This window comes from Bombyx mori, chromosome 16 (assembly GCF_030269925.1).
Source record: "Bombyx mori chromosome 16, ASM3026992v2".
In the NCBI taxonomy this organism is placed as follows: Eukaryota; Metazoa; Arthropoda; class Insecta; order Lepidoptera; family Bombycidae; genus Bombyx; species Bombyx mori.
Genome location: NC_085122.1, coordinates 3,034,341 through 3,051,330, shown reverse-complemented (window position 1 = coordinate 3,051,330; position 16,990 = coordinate 3,034,341). Strand labels below are relative to the sequence as shown.

Genomic DNA, 16,990 nt, shown 5'->3' with positions numbered 1-16,990 from the left:
CTTAACAGGGCTTGCAAGATCTCCTTCTAAGCGGGATCATAAATGGCGCGGTCCGTCCTCTGACATATTGTACGTTCGAGAAGAATGAAGTTGAAACCGCCTTCCGTTATATGGCCGCAGGAAAACATATTGGCAAGGTTAGTAAACGTCAAACATAACCATACATAACTTACTACTTGATATCTCGCTTTTTCCTTTCAGTCTCACACAGTGAAAGGTTAAACCTTTGAGGTCCAGTGTCCAAACGTATTGGACATATCGTCTTCTCGCATTAAAACTGTATAATCTCAAAACTTACTAATTTTACAGGAGAGCGTTTTAAAGGTTTAATATGTACATAATATTTTTGATAGTAAATCTTAATTGCAACATTTATTATTAATTTTTACATTATCTGTCTTTTAAAGTAAGATAAAGTTATGTATTAATTTTGTTAATAGTAGTGAAATATAGGTAAAATTAAAAAAAAAAAATTAAAACTAAGCTACGTCTTTTGACAGTATTGATGAGAAAAGTTCCGGTGATACCAAATGTTTACGCATATTTACTCAATTTCGAATATTTTTGGAAATTGTACACTTTTAATGCGAAAAGGCGATAGTCTTAGATTACATTAGTCTTAGGACCACAAAGGGTTTATTTTCTTCCGTATCTAACTTGGCTGTATTTCTACCGTGCTTTTAGTTTTCCTTGTAACGCTCTAAGAGGTCTTTAAGTTTTAGGCCTGTTTATTTACAATGGTTCTTTGAATATCCACTTGGTAATTAATATATTTTGAACAAGACAGAAATTGATCCAATTATTTAGTTTCCCAGATAATATAGATTGAGGCATAACGATAGTTAATTACAAACACAAGAAACAGTGATCAGTAATGGAGGTGAAATAAAAGTCTTGTGCAATCGATCGAGTCCTATTACAGTCTTAGTCAGAGTCTTAGGTCTTAGGACCACAAAGGGTTTATTTTCTTCCGCATCTAACTTGGCTGTATTTCTACCGTGCTTTTAGTTTTCCTTGTAACGCTCTACGAGATCTTTAAGTTTTAGGCCTTTTTTTTACAATGGCCCTCTGAATATCCACTTGGTACCTAATTAATAATATGTTTTGAACAAGACATAAAATGAATCCAATGAATTAGTTTCCAAGATAATATAGAGTGAGGCATAGCGATAGTTCATTACAAACACAAGAATCAGTGATCAGTAATGGAGGTGAAATAATTAATGTTCTGTGCAATCGATCGAGTCCTATTCGGGGATTAAAATCTTACGGCGGATCTTACCTATTTGTGTACAATTAAAAATGCATCAGAAAGTATACTTTTGTTTTCGAACAGGTAATTGTCAAAATACGCGACGAGGAACCAAGAGAGGAGGGACCAGTAAGACCAACGATAATTCCTGTGGATGCCCTTCCGAGGTATATATTATTAGATAGCTAATTTCCGGCATTTACATAAAAAATCCTGTTGTTACAAATATTTATGCATAAATCTTCCAAATGAAAATACTTAAAGGCATCAAGTTGAACTGCAATCCCTTTTTTAGTTACTATCTTAAATATATGTCGTAGAAACCGCATTATTAAGACCATCATGCCCCTATGGGCGAATAGCTAGGGTGATCGAGTTAATAGAAATATTGAGTACACAAAACACCTTTGTTGTCTTAGAACAATTCAGAAATCTTCTTTTGACGTTAGCAAACGAAAATGAATGACAGTTCTTAGGATGGAGGCACCACTCTTAAAGAAGGCTGGTTGGTAAGTGAAATGGCGTCTATGCGTGCCTCCATCGGCTAGGCTCTGTCGTAGCACGAAGTTAGCCAAGCTCCGACGACATTGCGATCGTGTGTTATCATTTCTCAGTAATCGTTTTGCTACCAAGCTAATGACCGTCTCCAACATAATTATACCTGTTTAAATGTATGTAGCTGACATTTAACAAAACTATTTGAGTGGGAAATGCTTTCCACTACTCTGCTGATTTCTACCGCTATAAAGTCTTCTATTCCGGTCTTCCATGGCATTGAGAGCGATTGAGAATTCAATTAAGAATTTAATTAATTCAATGTTAGGATGGGCAGTAGCATTTAAGCTATGGTACATAGGTACATTCAGCACATCTAACTTAATCATCCTGTGTCTTTTAGTTGATCCAAACTTTTGCAGGTGCTCTTTCCGTGTCAAGTTTGTATTTGGGTGTTTGTAACTTTGTACATGCGTGTTCCTATCACGCATCTCAGAAAAAATTCTTACCTTACGGGCAATTGAACTTTTTTTTTTCTTTCAATTATTATCCAAATAATGGAATTTCTTTCAAAAGGTACATTTGCAACGAGAACAATGTCTATGTAGTGGTCGGAGGACTTGGTGGCTTTGGCCTGGAGCTAGCAGACTGGCTAATTCTCAGAGGAGCCAGGAAGCTAGTACTGAACTCCAGAAGAGGACTCAGCAATGGATACCAATCCTCAAGATTAAGGTTGGTTCAGGATTTTTTAATTAAAACATGATTAGAAATATCTTAAGCAATTCTATTCAGCAAAATGTAGAGGGATTACGGTAAAGAACATCCCATATATGAAAAAAATTAACATTCAAATTCAAAAATTCATTCTAGGTTTAATCTGTACGTTCAGTCAATGTGAAATGCCTTATTGAAGACCGATACCTTTCACTTCTATTTACACTATTTTTCTTCCAGAGCATGGACTTCCTACGGTGCTGAAATCCACATCTCCACTCATGACATTACAACCTACACTGGCTGCGAAGAAATGATCAAAATGGCCAACGCGCTAGGGCACGTGGACGCAATCTTCAATCTCGCAGTCGTACTCAAAGACTCAATCTTCCAGAACCAAACTCCTGAAACTTTTAAGACCTCGTTTGGACCTAAGGCCATCGCCACAATGCACCTGGACAAAGTCACCCAGAAGCTTTGTCCCGGTCTGAAGTAAGTTACTGTTTTAGAACGAATGAATACTAGAAATATAAAAATGAGCGAAATAAACTTATGCTCCTAACCAAATTGCCCAATAACAATTAATGCGGGTAGGTACCACCAACCTGCTTATTTCTGCCGTGAAACAGTAATGCGTTTCGGTTTGAAGGGTGTGGCAGCCGTTGTAACTATACTGAGACCTTCGAACATATATCTCAAGGTGGGTGGCGCATTTACGTCATATCAGGTGGGCTGTGAGCTCGTCCACCCATCTAAGCAATAAATAAAAAAATATACCTAATAATTTCACTCACGCCCCACCCTTTTTGGGAAGTATGTGGTTAGCGCATATCACAACCTGCACGTGAATATCGCCACGGACTTTGATACGTGACTCAACTGTAGGATGGCTGAAACGCATAACCCCTACTCGACAGAAGAACTCTTCTGGTTTGCCCGTATAACGTAACAAAAACAACCCCAGAATAATGGTTTAGAACAATGTTTTTATTAAGCTTTCCTTTATTACATTCTCAAAATAAAACAGGAATCGTTCAGAAAATGAAGAAAAAAAAGACGTGTGGCACTCGGGGACTGCCGCGGTAAAGCTATTGCAAAGCATTTTTTATCAACTTATGCAATTACAATTAGACAATAATAATTTAATATTAAAACAATAATAAAAATAAGACCATGCTATATTTATAAACATTAACAAAAGCAAAACATTAACTGTCCCCTTCACACTCATAAGCTAGACCGCGTGAGGGGCAGACTTTTCATGATGCTCATGCAGTGCGATGTGTGAATGTGTTGAACGCGAGCTACATAGTAGGCGTAGTGGGGATGTCAGGTTATTTTCGTTACGGAATTTCTTGATTCAGTCGCCGCGCTCAAGGCCTGCGATAGAAGCTATGCAATAGCTTAATAAATAAATAAACATTTCTTTAGGGACTTCGTTATCTTTTCATCCGTATCCTGTGGTCGTGGGAACGCTGGTCAAACCAATTATGGTATGTCCAACTCTGTCATGGAGAGAATCTGTGAGTCCAGAAAGAAAATCGGACTACCTGCTCTGGCGGTACAGTGGGGAGCCGTTGGAGATGTAAGTACATAATTAAGCTTTTTACTAAACTCACCAAACCGGAACCCGTAATTTATTCGCCACATAAAGCTGGCTAATAAGTAGCCACTAATATGACCTATCAAAAAACAATTTATCATCGGCATAAAAAAATAAAAAAATACTTCTACTACTTATATTATATTATTACTATAGAACTAAGGTAAAAAAGTAGCAATGCTAACAACATATTATTATATTCTTTCTTATTAAGTAACTGTAAATAGACATGCTTTAACAAAAACCGACTTCAAATAGAAAAAAAAAGATATTCCAAAACAAATTGATATACACTAAAAACAATAATCATCGAAATCGGTTGGCGTGATATTGAGTTATTGAGTTATTTATTCATCTATTTGTCGCGCACGTACTTAATGCAAATTTAAGACTTATATGGTTTTCTCATGGATACCATTATCAGAACTGGACTAACTTGTCAAAATGAGACCACAAGGGAAACGTAAGCTTTCTAATAATAAAAAAATAATAAAAATCGATTCACCCAGTCAAAAGTTATGAGGTAACAAACATACAGTCTAATTGATAATAATAAAATATATATTGACAATTTTGTGATTAACTAAATTTAATATTTTTTCTCTCACTCTTTTTTATATTTGTATTTGTAGGTCGGTTTAGTAGCAGATATGCAAGACGAAGACGTCCAGCTAGAGATCGGTGGAACTCTTCAACAAAGAATATCTTCATGTCTCCTAGCCTTAGATAAATTCATGAAGCAGGACGCTCCTATAGTTTCATCCATTGTGGTTGCCGAGAAGAAGGCCGGCGGCACTGGATGTGGAAATATTGTGGATGCTGTTGCTCAGATAATGGGTAGGTTTTGAATTTTAAGTCATGTGAGATTTTTACACACCTTGCCCCAGTTGGGAGTAAAGAAATAGCGGCAATACCAACTCTTCAAACTCAGACATGTTATTTCATTCGCCGCAAAAATAAGCAAGACGGTTGTACCATGCCATGTGTATTGACCATAAGTATGTTATTACCCAGATAAATGGTTCAAAATAAGAATTAATAAGAAGAGAGAAGAAGTTAGGGATATTAAGTGTTTGGATATAATATATGAAAGTAGATAGATTTGGCTGGGGTTTATTCCATCCATAAGGACAGTAAAAAAGAATATGTTATTATAAGTTTTTATGGTGATAAGGAACATTTACATACTAATACATTTGTTTAATTATTTGAAATCAGGTATAAAAGACTTGAAGACCGTATCACAGCAAGTGTCTTTGGCGGAGTTGGGTATGGACAGTATGATGGCAGTAGAAATCAAACAGACCTTAGAGAGAGAATTCGAGATATTCTTAACGGCTCAAGATATTAGGACGCTTACATTTGCAAGGTAAACTTTTAAGATAAGATGAGAAATAATTTGAAATACATAGTCATTTATAGATTTAGATTTTTATCTTATAAATTTTGCTCTAATACCTTTTGATGTGCGAATAAATAACAAAATGTTAGAATAATAACAGTTACGCAGAAATTTTTGATTTCTTTTATAAACATTTATCTGCGATTTAAATTTTTAAAAAATACTCACATTAAAAAATAGAATGATGAAAATCTAAGAGAAAAAATTAAATATCACACCAATAGTAAATATCTACTTATCCCAAGGCTATTTCGCAATTATTTATCCATTTTATGACTTTTATCCTATTCCCATTTAGTAGCTTGGAAAAGTTTACTGGCCCAAGAATTGAATCCCGACAAAAAAAATACGACCACAATATAACATTTTCATTATTAGACAACGGACGCTTTTTCAACTTAATTATCGAGTTTGTTTATTGCTTGATAGATGGACGAGTTCACGACACACCTGGTGTTAAGTAGTTACTGGAGCCCATAGAGATCTACAACGTAAATGCGCCACCCACCTTGAGATATATGTTTTAAGCTCTCAGTATAGTTACAACAGCTGCCCCGCCCTTTAAACCAAAACGCATTACTACTTCACGGCAGGATTAAGCGGGGTGGTGGTATCTACCCGTGCGGACTCACAAGAGGTCTTACCACCAGTAAATGACGTTTATGTGTAACTGCCCTAGCTTGTTTGGTCATGCAAAGTTACTTTTATTAACTTATAAATAATATAATTTCTCCACAATAATCCTTACTATATAGATTGGTAGAACTGACAGCTCAGCGTGAAGCAGCGGCATCAACATCAGCAGCAAGACCTATAACGGTCGAAGGAGCTGCTGGTTTCCGAGTTTTGTTGAGGAACTTCGGAGACGAGAACTTGGCATCCGAACCACTGATTTACATGCCGACTTTGCTGTCTGATGGAGTTGAGGTAAGTAATTCAAATCAGTAACACAATTAATTTGGAGAAACTTTGAGAATTATTTCGGTAACCACAAAAATAATTATTAGACCAAATTCATCTCAAAACCAATAGTCTGTATTGTCGGAGTCATAGCCTTAGCATAGTCATAGCCTTCACAAAGTAATGGACAAAGTTATGTAAGTGCTGTGTTAGCGCATACGCGGACAACTGATAAGGAAGGCAGCCAGTGGCACACTAATATTTATTTCAAGCTAGCTGACCCGGCAGATTTTGTAGTGCCACAATCGATAAATAAAAGACCTAAACTTTTGTATAAAATTAAACTTGAAACAAACAAAAGGAATCCGTCCGATTGTTTTTAATTCCGAGGATTTTCATAATGTATCTACCTTTTAAACCTTCTCTGGACTTCCACAAATAATTCAAGACCAAAATTAGCCAAATCGGTCCAGCCGTTCTCCAGTTTTAGCGAGACTAACGAACAGCAATTCGTTTATATATATATAGATAGATATAACATTTCCTCCCTTAACAGCGTAATTCCTATATACCTATATATAGGTACTATTCAGTATCAAAATTACATTCTATAATACATTTAGTAAAACTGTCAATAATTAACCCTAGGACGGTTACGTAGAGGAACCTTGGGCTCCCTAATATTCCGAGAGCTTAGGGTTGCTGCAAGCTGAGGAGCACGGGAAGGTACCGCCAGGCAATCCAACTTTACTGAGTCATGCGTTCAATAGACGTTTCAGTCTCATGTCTCAAGGTCAATGAGCTATAGCCGTAACAACATAGCTCATTTCCGAAACTATATAATAAATTAAAACTAATCAACACAAGTGGCCATACCAACTTAACAAATGAACCTATATTGAATATAGGGCGAAGAGGTAATTCAAGCGACAGAGCGTGTGATGTTCATGGTACCGGGCTTAGAAGGCTGTGCTGCTGTCCTCGAACCGCTGTGTCGTAGATTAAAGACAAAGGTCTGCGTTTTGCAACTCGGAGTCGAACATAAAAACGAAAATTTGGAACAGATGGTGGACCGCCTTTACCAGGTGAGCACTAATTGCATGATATTTTTAAATGACTCATACTAGTATATTTGTGTTTTATGGCTAAGTTCTTGTTCGTTAATTGGTCATTAGTAAGAAATAGATTTTAAGTCATAAAAGTCAAATAAGTCACTGACTATACAATTAGGTCTTTTCGCGTACTCAATTTGCTATTTATTCACTGCTCGAAACAAAAGCTTATGTATGCTATAACTAATGTCGAACGGTCAATTCTGGAATTACGTTTGAATCGGACAGTGAGGTGAATAGAATAAAAAAGATGTCTATTAATTTAAATTCATTTTGTATTTTCTTCGCAGACCGCTATTTCAAAAATAACACCGGGAACTCCATTCTGGCTTCTTGGATATAGTTTTGGATCATTGTTGACTTTGGAGCTGGCTGCCAGATTGGAGAGAGAAGGTACGTTAGACTATAATATAGTATATTTTAATTGCAACCAAATAATTAATTGTTTGTTAACCAAGCTATTGTTATCTGGAAACGATAAAGAGAGGTGGTAGTGAGTTTGACTACTTGCAGTTTCGTGACGTAATTGTTTATTCGTCATAAATCCAGCTAAAAGGTACCTATATATTTTTTTCTAATCAACTACTTAACGTTTGCTCATTAACGATTTGAGAATAGTGTAATAAAATCACGGGGAGGGGCCACAATGCTGCCCATTTCTGCCAAGAAGCAGTCGTGGATTTCGGTTAGTAGGGTTAGCCAGCCTTTATAATAAGCTCTGGGAATTTCACAGTCCAATCATAAAGCTGGTGACCCTAAAAATAAATATTGTAAATACCTTATTTTTTTGGTTAAGGCAAGAAGAAAAATTTTTTTTACTCAAACGATTGGACCTTAATAAACTCGACTAGGATCCAAAATTAGGAAACCCAATGGATAAAACTACCATTTAACTCTATTGAATTTTAGGCTACCACGGTGTGGTGTTCTGCTTGGACGGCGCTCCGGAGTTCCTTCACGCGATCCTCACCATGACGATCAGTTTCAAAAACGACTTCCAACTCCAGAACAGCCTCATCTGCCACACGATAGACATCGTGGCCCCGAACAACACAATCGGGAAAGAGCTAATGGAAAAACTGAACGAATATGAATCTTACGAGGAAAGAGTTGAGGTCGCTATTAAAATGTCTCCCATACAAACTAAATATTCAGATAAATTCATCGGTGCCATAGCTGCGGCAAGTTACGACCGTCTTAAAGTAGTCCTAAATTATAATACGAAGACTGTAAACAAATTGAAATCGCCGATAGTTCTTATGCGTCCGAAAGAGAATCCTCCTAACGTTACCTGTGAGGACAACTATAGCTTGGATAAATTTTCTGATAATTTAACAGTGCATTTCTTGGAAGGTAACCACGTTAGTATAATTGAGAACAAAGATTGCGCTAATATAATAAACAGAATGTTGGCTGAACGCGATGATAAAACGGGCAAAGTGAGTGATAATGTTGTAACTAACATGTTAGAAAATCAAAGGGAGGTTAAAGTTTAAGTGTTTATTTATGTGTGTTCCCATAATTTAATTTTATTTAAATACAATACGATTGCTTTTATTTTGGGGCTTGGAGGTTCTTGTTTTTGTTGTGACGCGATTTGCATTTCATTGTAATGAGAATGTGACAAATCTCCGTGAAGCAAAATCAATTTAATTTAAATACAAACAAAGTTGGTTTTCTTTCAACCAAATAAATTTAATATTTGTAAGAACTAGTTTCACCTCTGCAGACAATGGGTATTACGTATAAGTGCCCACATCTTTTTATAAGTTTTAAATGTTTTAACTATTTGCCAAAGGTTTTCTGTAAGGGTAGGAATTTAGTTAATTTAAATAATCTTAACAATGTTATTTTAATAAATGTAGTGGCCGTATCTTAAGTAATTTAATTGTAAGTATTAGTTATGTTAATTTTAAGATTCTCTATAATGACCAGTACCAAACAAAATATTCACTAAGCTGTGAGTTGTAAGCTTTTAGGTTTTCAGTAGTCGTTGGGTAAGGGTTTGTTATGTGTTTTAATTATTATAATTTATATTATTTAATTTTGGTGGGCAATTAATTGGGGAGAAGGCATTTTAAAATATGCTTTCGTGTGAATGTTTTAATAACATAAGGATAGTATAAAATGGTGATGTAAATCGGATGAATAAAGTTTGTGAGAATTTTTGAGCGGCTTTTATTATTATCGATCAACCTTTTGTCTGAATATGAACTATTTTATAATTTAAATGGTACGGAAGAGTCGAAGATTTCGTGACCCATCTGGCATTGGCCTGCAGACGCGCATGGCCCTTCTTTGGATAAGTGGTTACCGTCGCTCATGCCGTCAGCAATGCCAGTGTCAGAGCCAAGCCGCTGCCTGCCTTAAAGTAGCATACTTATTACTGGAACCCATAACCCACACGAGCCTCAAATATATTGTACAATGGCTGTCGCACCCAAATTGGTAATGGCATTTTATGAACATCTCCTCAAATAGGACTTACCCAAAAATTCATTAGTGGTAAACAGTGACTTGATGTCTATGATCGACATGTGGCGAAAGCCCTCTTAAATGTCAAGATATTTTGATAGACACCTGAATCTCGTTAATGACAATTTCAAGATATGCTTGCATATATGAGACAGTTAGCGCAAAAGTGGTCTAACCCACAATTCATATTTATGCTTATGTATTGCAATTTATTTAAAACATAATAAATTTTGATGCAAAATCGGCCTATCCCTAATTTCAATCCATAGACAACAGATGACTTTGTAAACATCATTTTAGCGCACTATATCGGTAGGTATGTAGATATATATGGCGCCATCAATGTGCTTAGTGCGAGTTTTTAACGTTCTCGATAGCGTAAAAGTTAACCCAATTTTGTATACAGTTGGAACAGCGCCCCTAGCGGCAAACGCAAGCAAACGATCCCATTCTATACAAATATGAGTTAACTTTTACGCTATCGAGAACGTTAAAAAACTCGCACTAAGCACACAAATTTGAAGAGTCAGTTACTATGAAGATAACATATCTGTTGTATAAAAAATCATTGCACTAAGCACACTGAGCGTTCACGAACAAACAGTACTGCCAACATTAAACGAAAACGTCACAAATGTGTTGTAATTTCCGCTAATGCCAGAATCTGATGAGCCAATTCCGAAATTTATGTTGGCAATATTCTACTCACACGCCTTTGTCTTTGGAATTCTCGTAGGAAATGAGAATTTGAATGTTAGACATAATTTAAGGGAAGTAAATGTTGTTTAATTATTTTGTTCTTTTTCTATCTATTAAGTGGGTGTTCTGATCAGTACCACAGTAGGAGCTGAAACAAGTACTTTTACAGAAACTGACGGCTATTATTGGGTAGGAGCGCGAAGATTTAATTGCATAAATATTTTATTATTTATTTTATTTATTTATTTATGTACACACAGAAAACAAGACACAGTACAGAGTAATAGGAAAATTATGTACAAAGGCACTGCTTATTTCTTTGAGAAATCTCTTCCAGCAGACCTGCGAGAGGATAATGAGAATAATAATAAAAAGTGATAAGTGTGTGTAGAACAAATAACACATAACTAAAATAGCAAATACAACATGAGAATTATAGCACATACACATAGCAAATCTTATAAGTAACACAGTAACACTCGTATATGCGAAGAGTATAGAACCATGATCATTCGGTTGATGAGAGCTAAAATTGTTTGACCTTGTATTTAAAAACAGAAACAGACTTGCAAACTCGGATGTCAGCCGGCAACGAATTCCACAGAGATTCCACAAATATTGTAGAAATTTGCACGATATTATTACCAAAGTAAAGATTCATCTAACGCCTAACTAACTAATATTATAAAGCTGAAGAGTTTGCTAGTTTGAGCGCGCTAATCTCAGGAACTACTGGTCCGATTTGAAAAATTATTTCCGTGTTAGATAGCCCATTTATTGAGGAAGGCTATATCATATCACGGTATGACCGATACAAGTGGAGCACCAATAAAGAATGTATCAAAATATTTTCACTTTCTATGTAAATGAAGTGGGGGGTAAAATTTAGCGTTATGCCAAAGTAACTATTCCACGCGGCAAAAGTTAGTTACTAGTAAAGGCAAGTTAAGAAGGCATTGTACCGTAGGCACATAACTCTGTAATGTTCTAACCTATATCCATATCTATTGTACCTGCTGTTACCGGTAACTATGAACAACAAAAACCTGTATCCAATAATACGCATACTCACATTAAAAAAAAAGTGTGTGTGTGCAAGTCACACACGCTAGAAGTGAAACTTATAAATAAGATATAGATATACTGACTATCCCACTACACAGGAGCATACATATGGACAATGTTTAGTAGACGATAGTGGGGGTGCTACGAAGAGTCGCACAAAGAGGAGACCGAGAACGTCTAATATGTTCTATCTCATTCTCTCGCCGGCTGAATCCCATACATTTATGTGTTTGTGTCTCTATGGACTTATTTTTTCGTTTCATCGAGTTTGAAATCATAACGATTCTAAAGAATAAATACACTTCACTTCAAAAAAACATTTTAGAGATTCACAAAATAATTACGTCGATTCCACACTGCTTTCCACAATTTCGGCGAAATAAAGATTTCGACGGGAAACGATTATTGGAAATAAATGATTCTGATAACTTAAAGGACAGGTCATTAATCATACGAACAAAAGCTTTTCAGATATTAAAAAAAAAAAAAACGGTTATATATTTTGCTTTTGATGTTAAATTGAAAACGTTTAATGACATAAGAATCTTGCTTTCAGAATTCATCAATGAACGACCGTTTATATCATTTAAATCAATGAGTGATCTTAGAACTTATATCTCAAGGTGGGTGGCGCATTTACGTTGTAGATATCCAAGGGCTCCAGTAACCAATTTACACCAGGTGGGCTGTGAGCTCGTCCACCCATCTAAGCAATAAAAAAAAAGTGGCGATTGCTCATGTGGCGCATAGCATCTGCCCACAGCAATGATACTGACTGATGACCACGACCGCTCTGACAAGAGTGATACGCATCCATGATACTGACTGACGACCACGACCGCTCTGAGAAGAGTGATACGCATCCATGATACTGACTGACGACCACGACCGCTCTGACAAGAGTGATACGCATCCATGATACTGACTGACGACCACGACCGCTCTGACAAGAGTGATACACATCCGTGATACTGACTGATGACCACGACCGCTCTGACAAGAGTGATACGCATCCATGATACTGACTGACGACCACGACCGCTCTGACAAGAGTGATACGCATCCATGATACTGACTGACGACCACGACCGCTCTGACAAGAGTGATACGCATCCATGATACTGACTGACGACCACGACCGCTCTGACAAGAGTGATACACATCCGTGATACTGACTGATGACCACGACCGCTCTGACAAGAGTGATACGCATCCATGATACTGACTGACGACCACGACCGCTCTGACAAGAGTGATACATATCCGTGATACTAACTAGGCGATCGGACTGGTGATACGACAAAGATAGAAAGAAAATTCACAGAGCAATTTCACCTGCTCGTTCGATGATATCTTTTTGTCGATTTCTCAAAAAAGGGTAATGTTGAATAGAAGCAAAATGTGAAACATATGTATCTTAATATATAATATATATAATTATTTTGTCCGTCTGTATGTTAGTGAACTCCTAAATGGCTGGACCGATATTGATAAAAAAAAATTGGTTTGTTCTAGTGAGTTCGAGAATGGTGTAGATTCACAATTCGGTCCACTAAAAAATGCTTTATTAATTATTATTTTGTGAAACATACTTTGAAATTTTCGCGTTTAGGACAGGACAGCGTCTTTTGGGTTCGCCAGTACTACATATTATTATATTACACTAGCGATCCGCCCTCGCTTCGCTTCGGAAACATTATTGATAGCCGAGTCCCGCGATGCTACCCGCAGTTATTGTCGTTCCGCGAGTGTCACCGCGAGGCGAAGCTAGTCTAAAAAAAGTAGCCTGAGTTACTCCTTAAATCATCAGTTACCTATCAGTGAAAGTCTCGTCAAAATCGGTCCAGCCGTTCTAGAGATTAGCTGGAGCAAACAGACAGACAGACAGACGTACAAAAATTGTAAAAAAAATTATTTTGGTATTAATATGTACCGTTTATACTCATATACATGTAGAAAAAAGCGGTTATTTCAATATTAGAAACAGACACTCCAATTTTATTTATATGTATGTATAGATTGTATACACAAGCAATCCAAATAAAAATAAAAAAAACATACATACGAGTATTATTATATAGTTATATATTTTGATCGTACTATTGACGACGGTAAGAACACATTTCAGATCTAAATTAAGAAATGATTGATCTAGTTTCCTTAGAAATGTAAATGAGGTTGTATAGGGGTGTCTATTAAAAACGCGCGATGCAGCTTTTTCAATATGAATGACATACTTGGCATCTTCGGATGCTATTCGTCGGCATCAAAGGAAGATTGAAATGATAGAACTTGAATGATAGAACATCTGGTAAATCAGAAATGGCTGCTTCCCAGTCCCTGTGTGGTGACTCTTTTAGTAGCCTCTAGCTCACTTACACCCGAAAATGGAGTTGTGCTATTCTAACGCGATGACACACAGCCAAACTAACTGGTAAACTTTTATATAGTCGTCGTGGCCTAAAGAATTAGACGTTCGATGCATTCGTGTTGAGCGATGCACCGGTGTTTGAATCTCAGGCGGGTACCAATTAACAAATGTTCACGATTGACTTCCACGGTGAAGGAATAACATCGTGTAATAAAAGTCAAACCCGCAAAATTATAATTTGCCTAATTACTGGTGGTAGGACCTCTTGTGAGTCCGCACGGGTAGGTACCACCACCGTGCCTATTTCTGCCGTAAAGCAGTAGTGCCTTTCGGCTTGAAGGGTAGAGCAGCCACTGTAACTATACTTGAGACCTTAGAACTTATATCTCAAGGTGGGTGGCGCATTTACGCTATAGATGTCTATGGGCTCCAGTAATCACTTAACACCAAGTAGGATGTGAGCTCGTCCACCCATCTAAGCAATAAAGAAAAAAAGAGTCAGCCGTCGAACTCATGTCGAAAGGTGAGCGACGTTTACGTTGTTGATGTCCATGGGCTCCGGTTACCACTCAATACCAGAGCCTTATCTTACCTTAGACTGCACCGCACCCGCCTAAACAATAAAAATAAAAGCAGAGGTAAACAATCACGTAACTTGTCGTAAAAGTTTCCTGGTATTTTTCAATAACAAAACGACCAATGAAGGCATGGTCAGCGCACACGCGGCAGGCGAGGGTTTTATGAGGCCGTAAACTGAGCGTGGGGTTTGAAGATTGTTACCCTCAGATTTGAGAGGTTAGATAGATGCTATGGCACATAAAGGTCGTATTTTTCAGGTGGAAAGATTATTTCAAGCACATCTTTATATCTTTTAACGAATTTGTTTAAACTTTTCCGGATACGTAAAAATGATATTTAAATTCTTAGCGCCTTACCGTGTCTAGTTACAGACGAATGATTTTAACATCTCGAATAACGTCATCCAATAGCATCTGTTAAGGCGGACGATGTAACAATAAGGGCGATTGGTAAAAGTAAAAAAAAAAATCAAACAGCGGTTGATCATTTTAATATTTAACTCAGCATTCCCTAACGCTCTCAGATAATATTTTCGAAATATTGATGCAAATTATCCGCAATGGCCCTTGTTCCCTGAAAAAAAAGAAGAAAATTCATGGTTTTTTTTTTCATTTTTCATTAGCTTAAAACAAGAAATTTCTTTATAATGGTTTACAACAAATCCAGGTAACAAATCCATCCTCCACTTAGCTTACAATGGAATAGCAGTGAAAAGCCGGATAACGTTGCCTAAGCCACACGTCCGGTATATCAAACGATAGGAATATCCCAGTATGCATGGACTATCCCATGCATATATTTTTAGTACATAGATGGGTGGACAGCCAGAGGGTTTTAAGTAGGTAAGAGAGTTTTAAATATGAGTCTGAAAGGCTTTAGAGGAAGAGGTAAACTGAAGAAAAAATGGATGAATTGCATGAAAGACCATGTAAGAGGGGAGTGAGCGAAGAAATGGAATATGATAGAGTAGTATGGAAGGAGAAAACATGATACGCAGACTCCAGGTGACTAGGAGAAGGCCAGGATAATGGAAAATGATGATTATTACCGAAGCCCATAAACATCGACAACGTGTATGGCGCCACCTACCTTGGGATATGAGTTCTAAGTCTCGGGTTCACAGTATAAAAGTTGTCATACCCTTCAAACCAAAAAGCTTCGCGGCTAAAATAGGCAGAACAGTTTTACCAACATTTGAGGATTTAAAACACTCCCAGCCACTAGTAGATGCAAGTTGACGATCAAAGTGCGCTGGTTTAATACTCTAAGAACGTTGCTTCTCCGGTAAATTAGTATTCGTCTGGGGCGGTGATATTCCTACTCAAAACCGCAGAGCAAAAATCACAGCCAAATTAAAATCGCATTTGCGATAAATGTGTTCAATTCCTGCTGATAGGTAGGGCGTATTATGTGCCTACATAGGTGGGTAAGATTTGAAGAAATGCTTATTTCAAAAATCTCTTGTACGATACCAGCTATTACACAACACAATTGAAATTCGGTGCCATGACTTGAATGGCCAAGCATCCTGATGGGATGTATGTATACAGTGCATTAAACAAATAGCTTTGTTCGTTCTTTTCCAAACTTACCGGGACTCATCGTCCCGTCCCGTCCCGTCCTCGTCGAGCCAAGGGGCAATGCCGTCGTCTGGACCATGAACTGCAGTATTATGCAGAACACTAAACACCAAGCGAAAACGGTGGAACGTACCGAAAATAAAATTCCCCAAACCTAATTGCTGTCAGAAGGCATTAGTCGTGGTCTAAAGAATAAGACACCCCGTATCGGGCATCGCCCACTGAGTTTCTCACCGGATCTTCTCAGGTCGCGTTTCCGATCCGGTGGTGGATTCTGCGAAGCACTGCTCTTGCTATGGCCAGTGTTAGCAACACCTCCTGGTTTGAGCCCCGAAGCTCAAGCTAGGGTAACGATGATATAGCATCTCTAGGCCATTAGTATAGGTAGGAAGAAAACAAAATCGGGCATTGTGTCGGGTACTGCAAATAACTATGCCAGTATTCGAACCCCGCCGGCAACTACAAATTTTTCTAATGAAATGCTTACCTAACACATGTACCTACGAGGGGATTTTTCTATGGCATCCGCAATAGTTTGCAAGCGAATCACAGTCGCCATGTTCAATCAGGTGGGAGCTTATTACGTTTCGCTGTAGCAAGAGAGTGTATGTAATTAAGTTTGTAAAATTTATTTTTTTCGATAATCACAAAACTTTTTTTTTCCCCTACCTATGCTGTTAGCCTTGAGAGGCTATTTCAGCTTCGCCCTAACGTTTGTAGGTGAGCTCACGGGGCTCAACCGG

At 37.4% G+C, this 16,990-nt stretch overlaps 1 protein-coding gene across 2 annotated transcripts in view; it reads left to right on the top strand.

The window, feature by feature from the left end:
- The window catches only part of LOC693038 (p270), a 60,569-nt gene extending 50,923 nt beyond the window's left edge, over positions 1-9,646 (top strand). The window contains exons 29-39 of one of the 2 annotated variants that reach the window (XM_062672852.1): positions 9-137; positions 1,337-1,419; positions 2,324-2,479; positions 2,702-2,953; positions 3,893-4,046; positions 4,697-4,901; positions 5,283-5,433; positions 6,222-6,393; positions 7,275-7,451; positions 7,769-7,871; positions 8,388-9,646. In XM_062672852.1, the coding sequence (XP_062528836.1) occupies positions 9-137; positions 1,337-1,419; positions 2,324-2,479; positions 2,702-2,953; positions 3,893-4,046; positions 4,697-4,901; positions 5,283-5,433; positions 6,222-6,393; positions 7,275-7,451; positions 7,769-7,871; positions 8,388-8,974 (2,169 nt within the window). In that variant the 3' untranslated portion in view covers positions 8,975-9,646. 2 annotated transcript variants of the gene reach the window in all.
- The last annotated feature ends 7,344 nt before the right edge of the window (positions 9,647-16,990 follow it).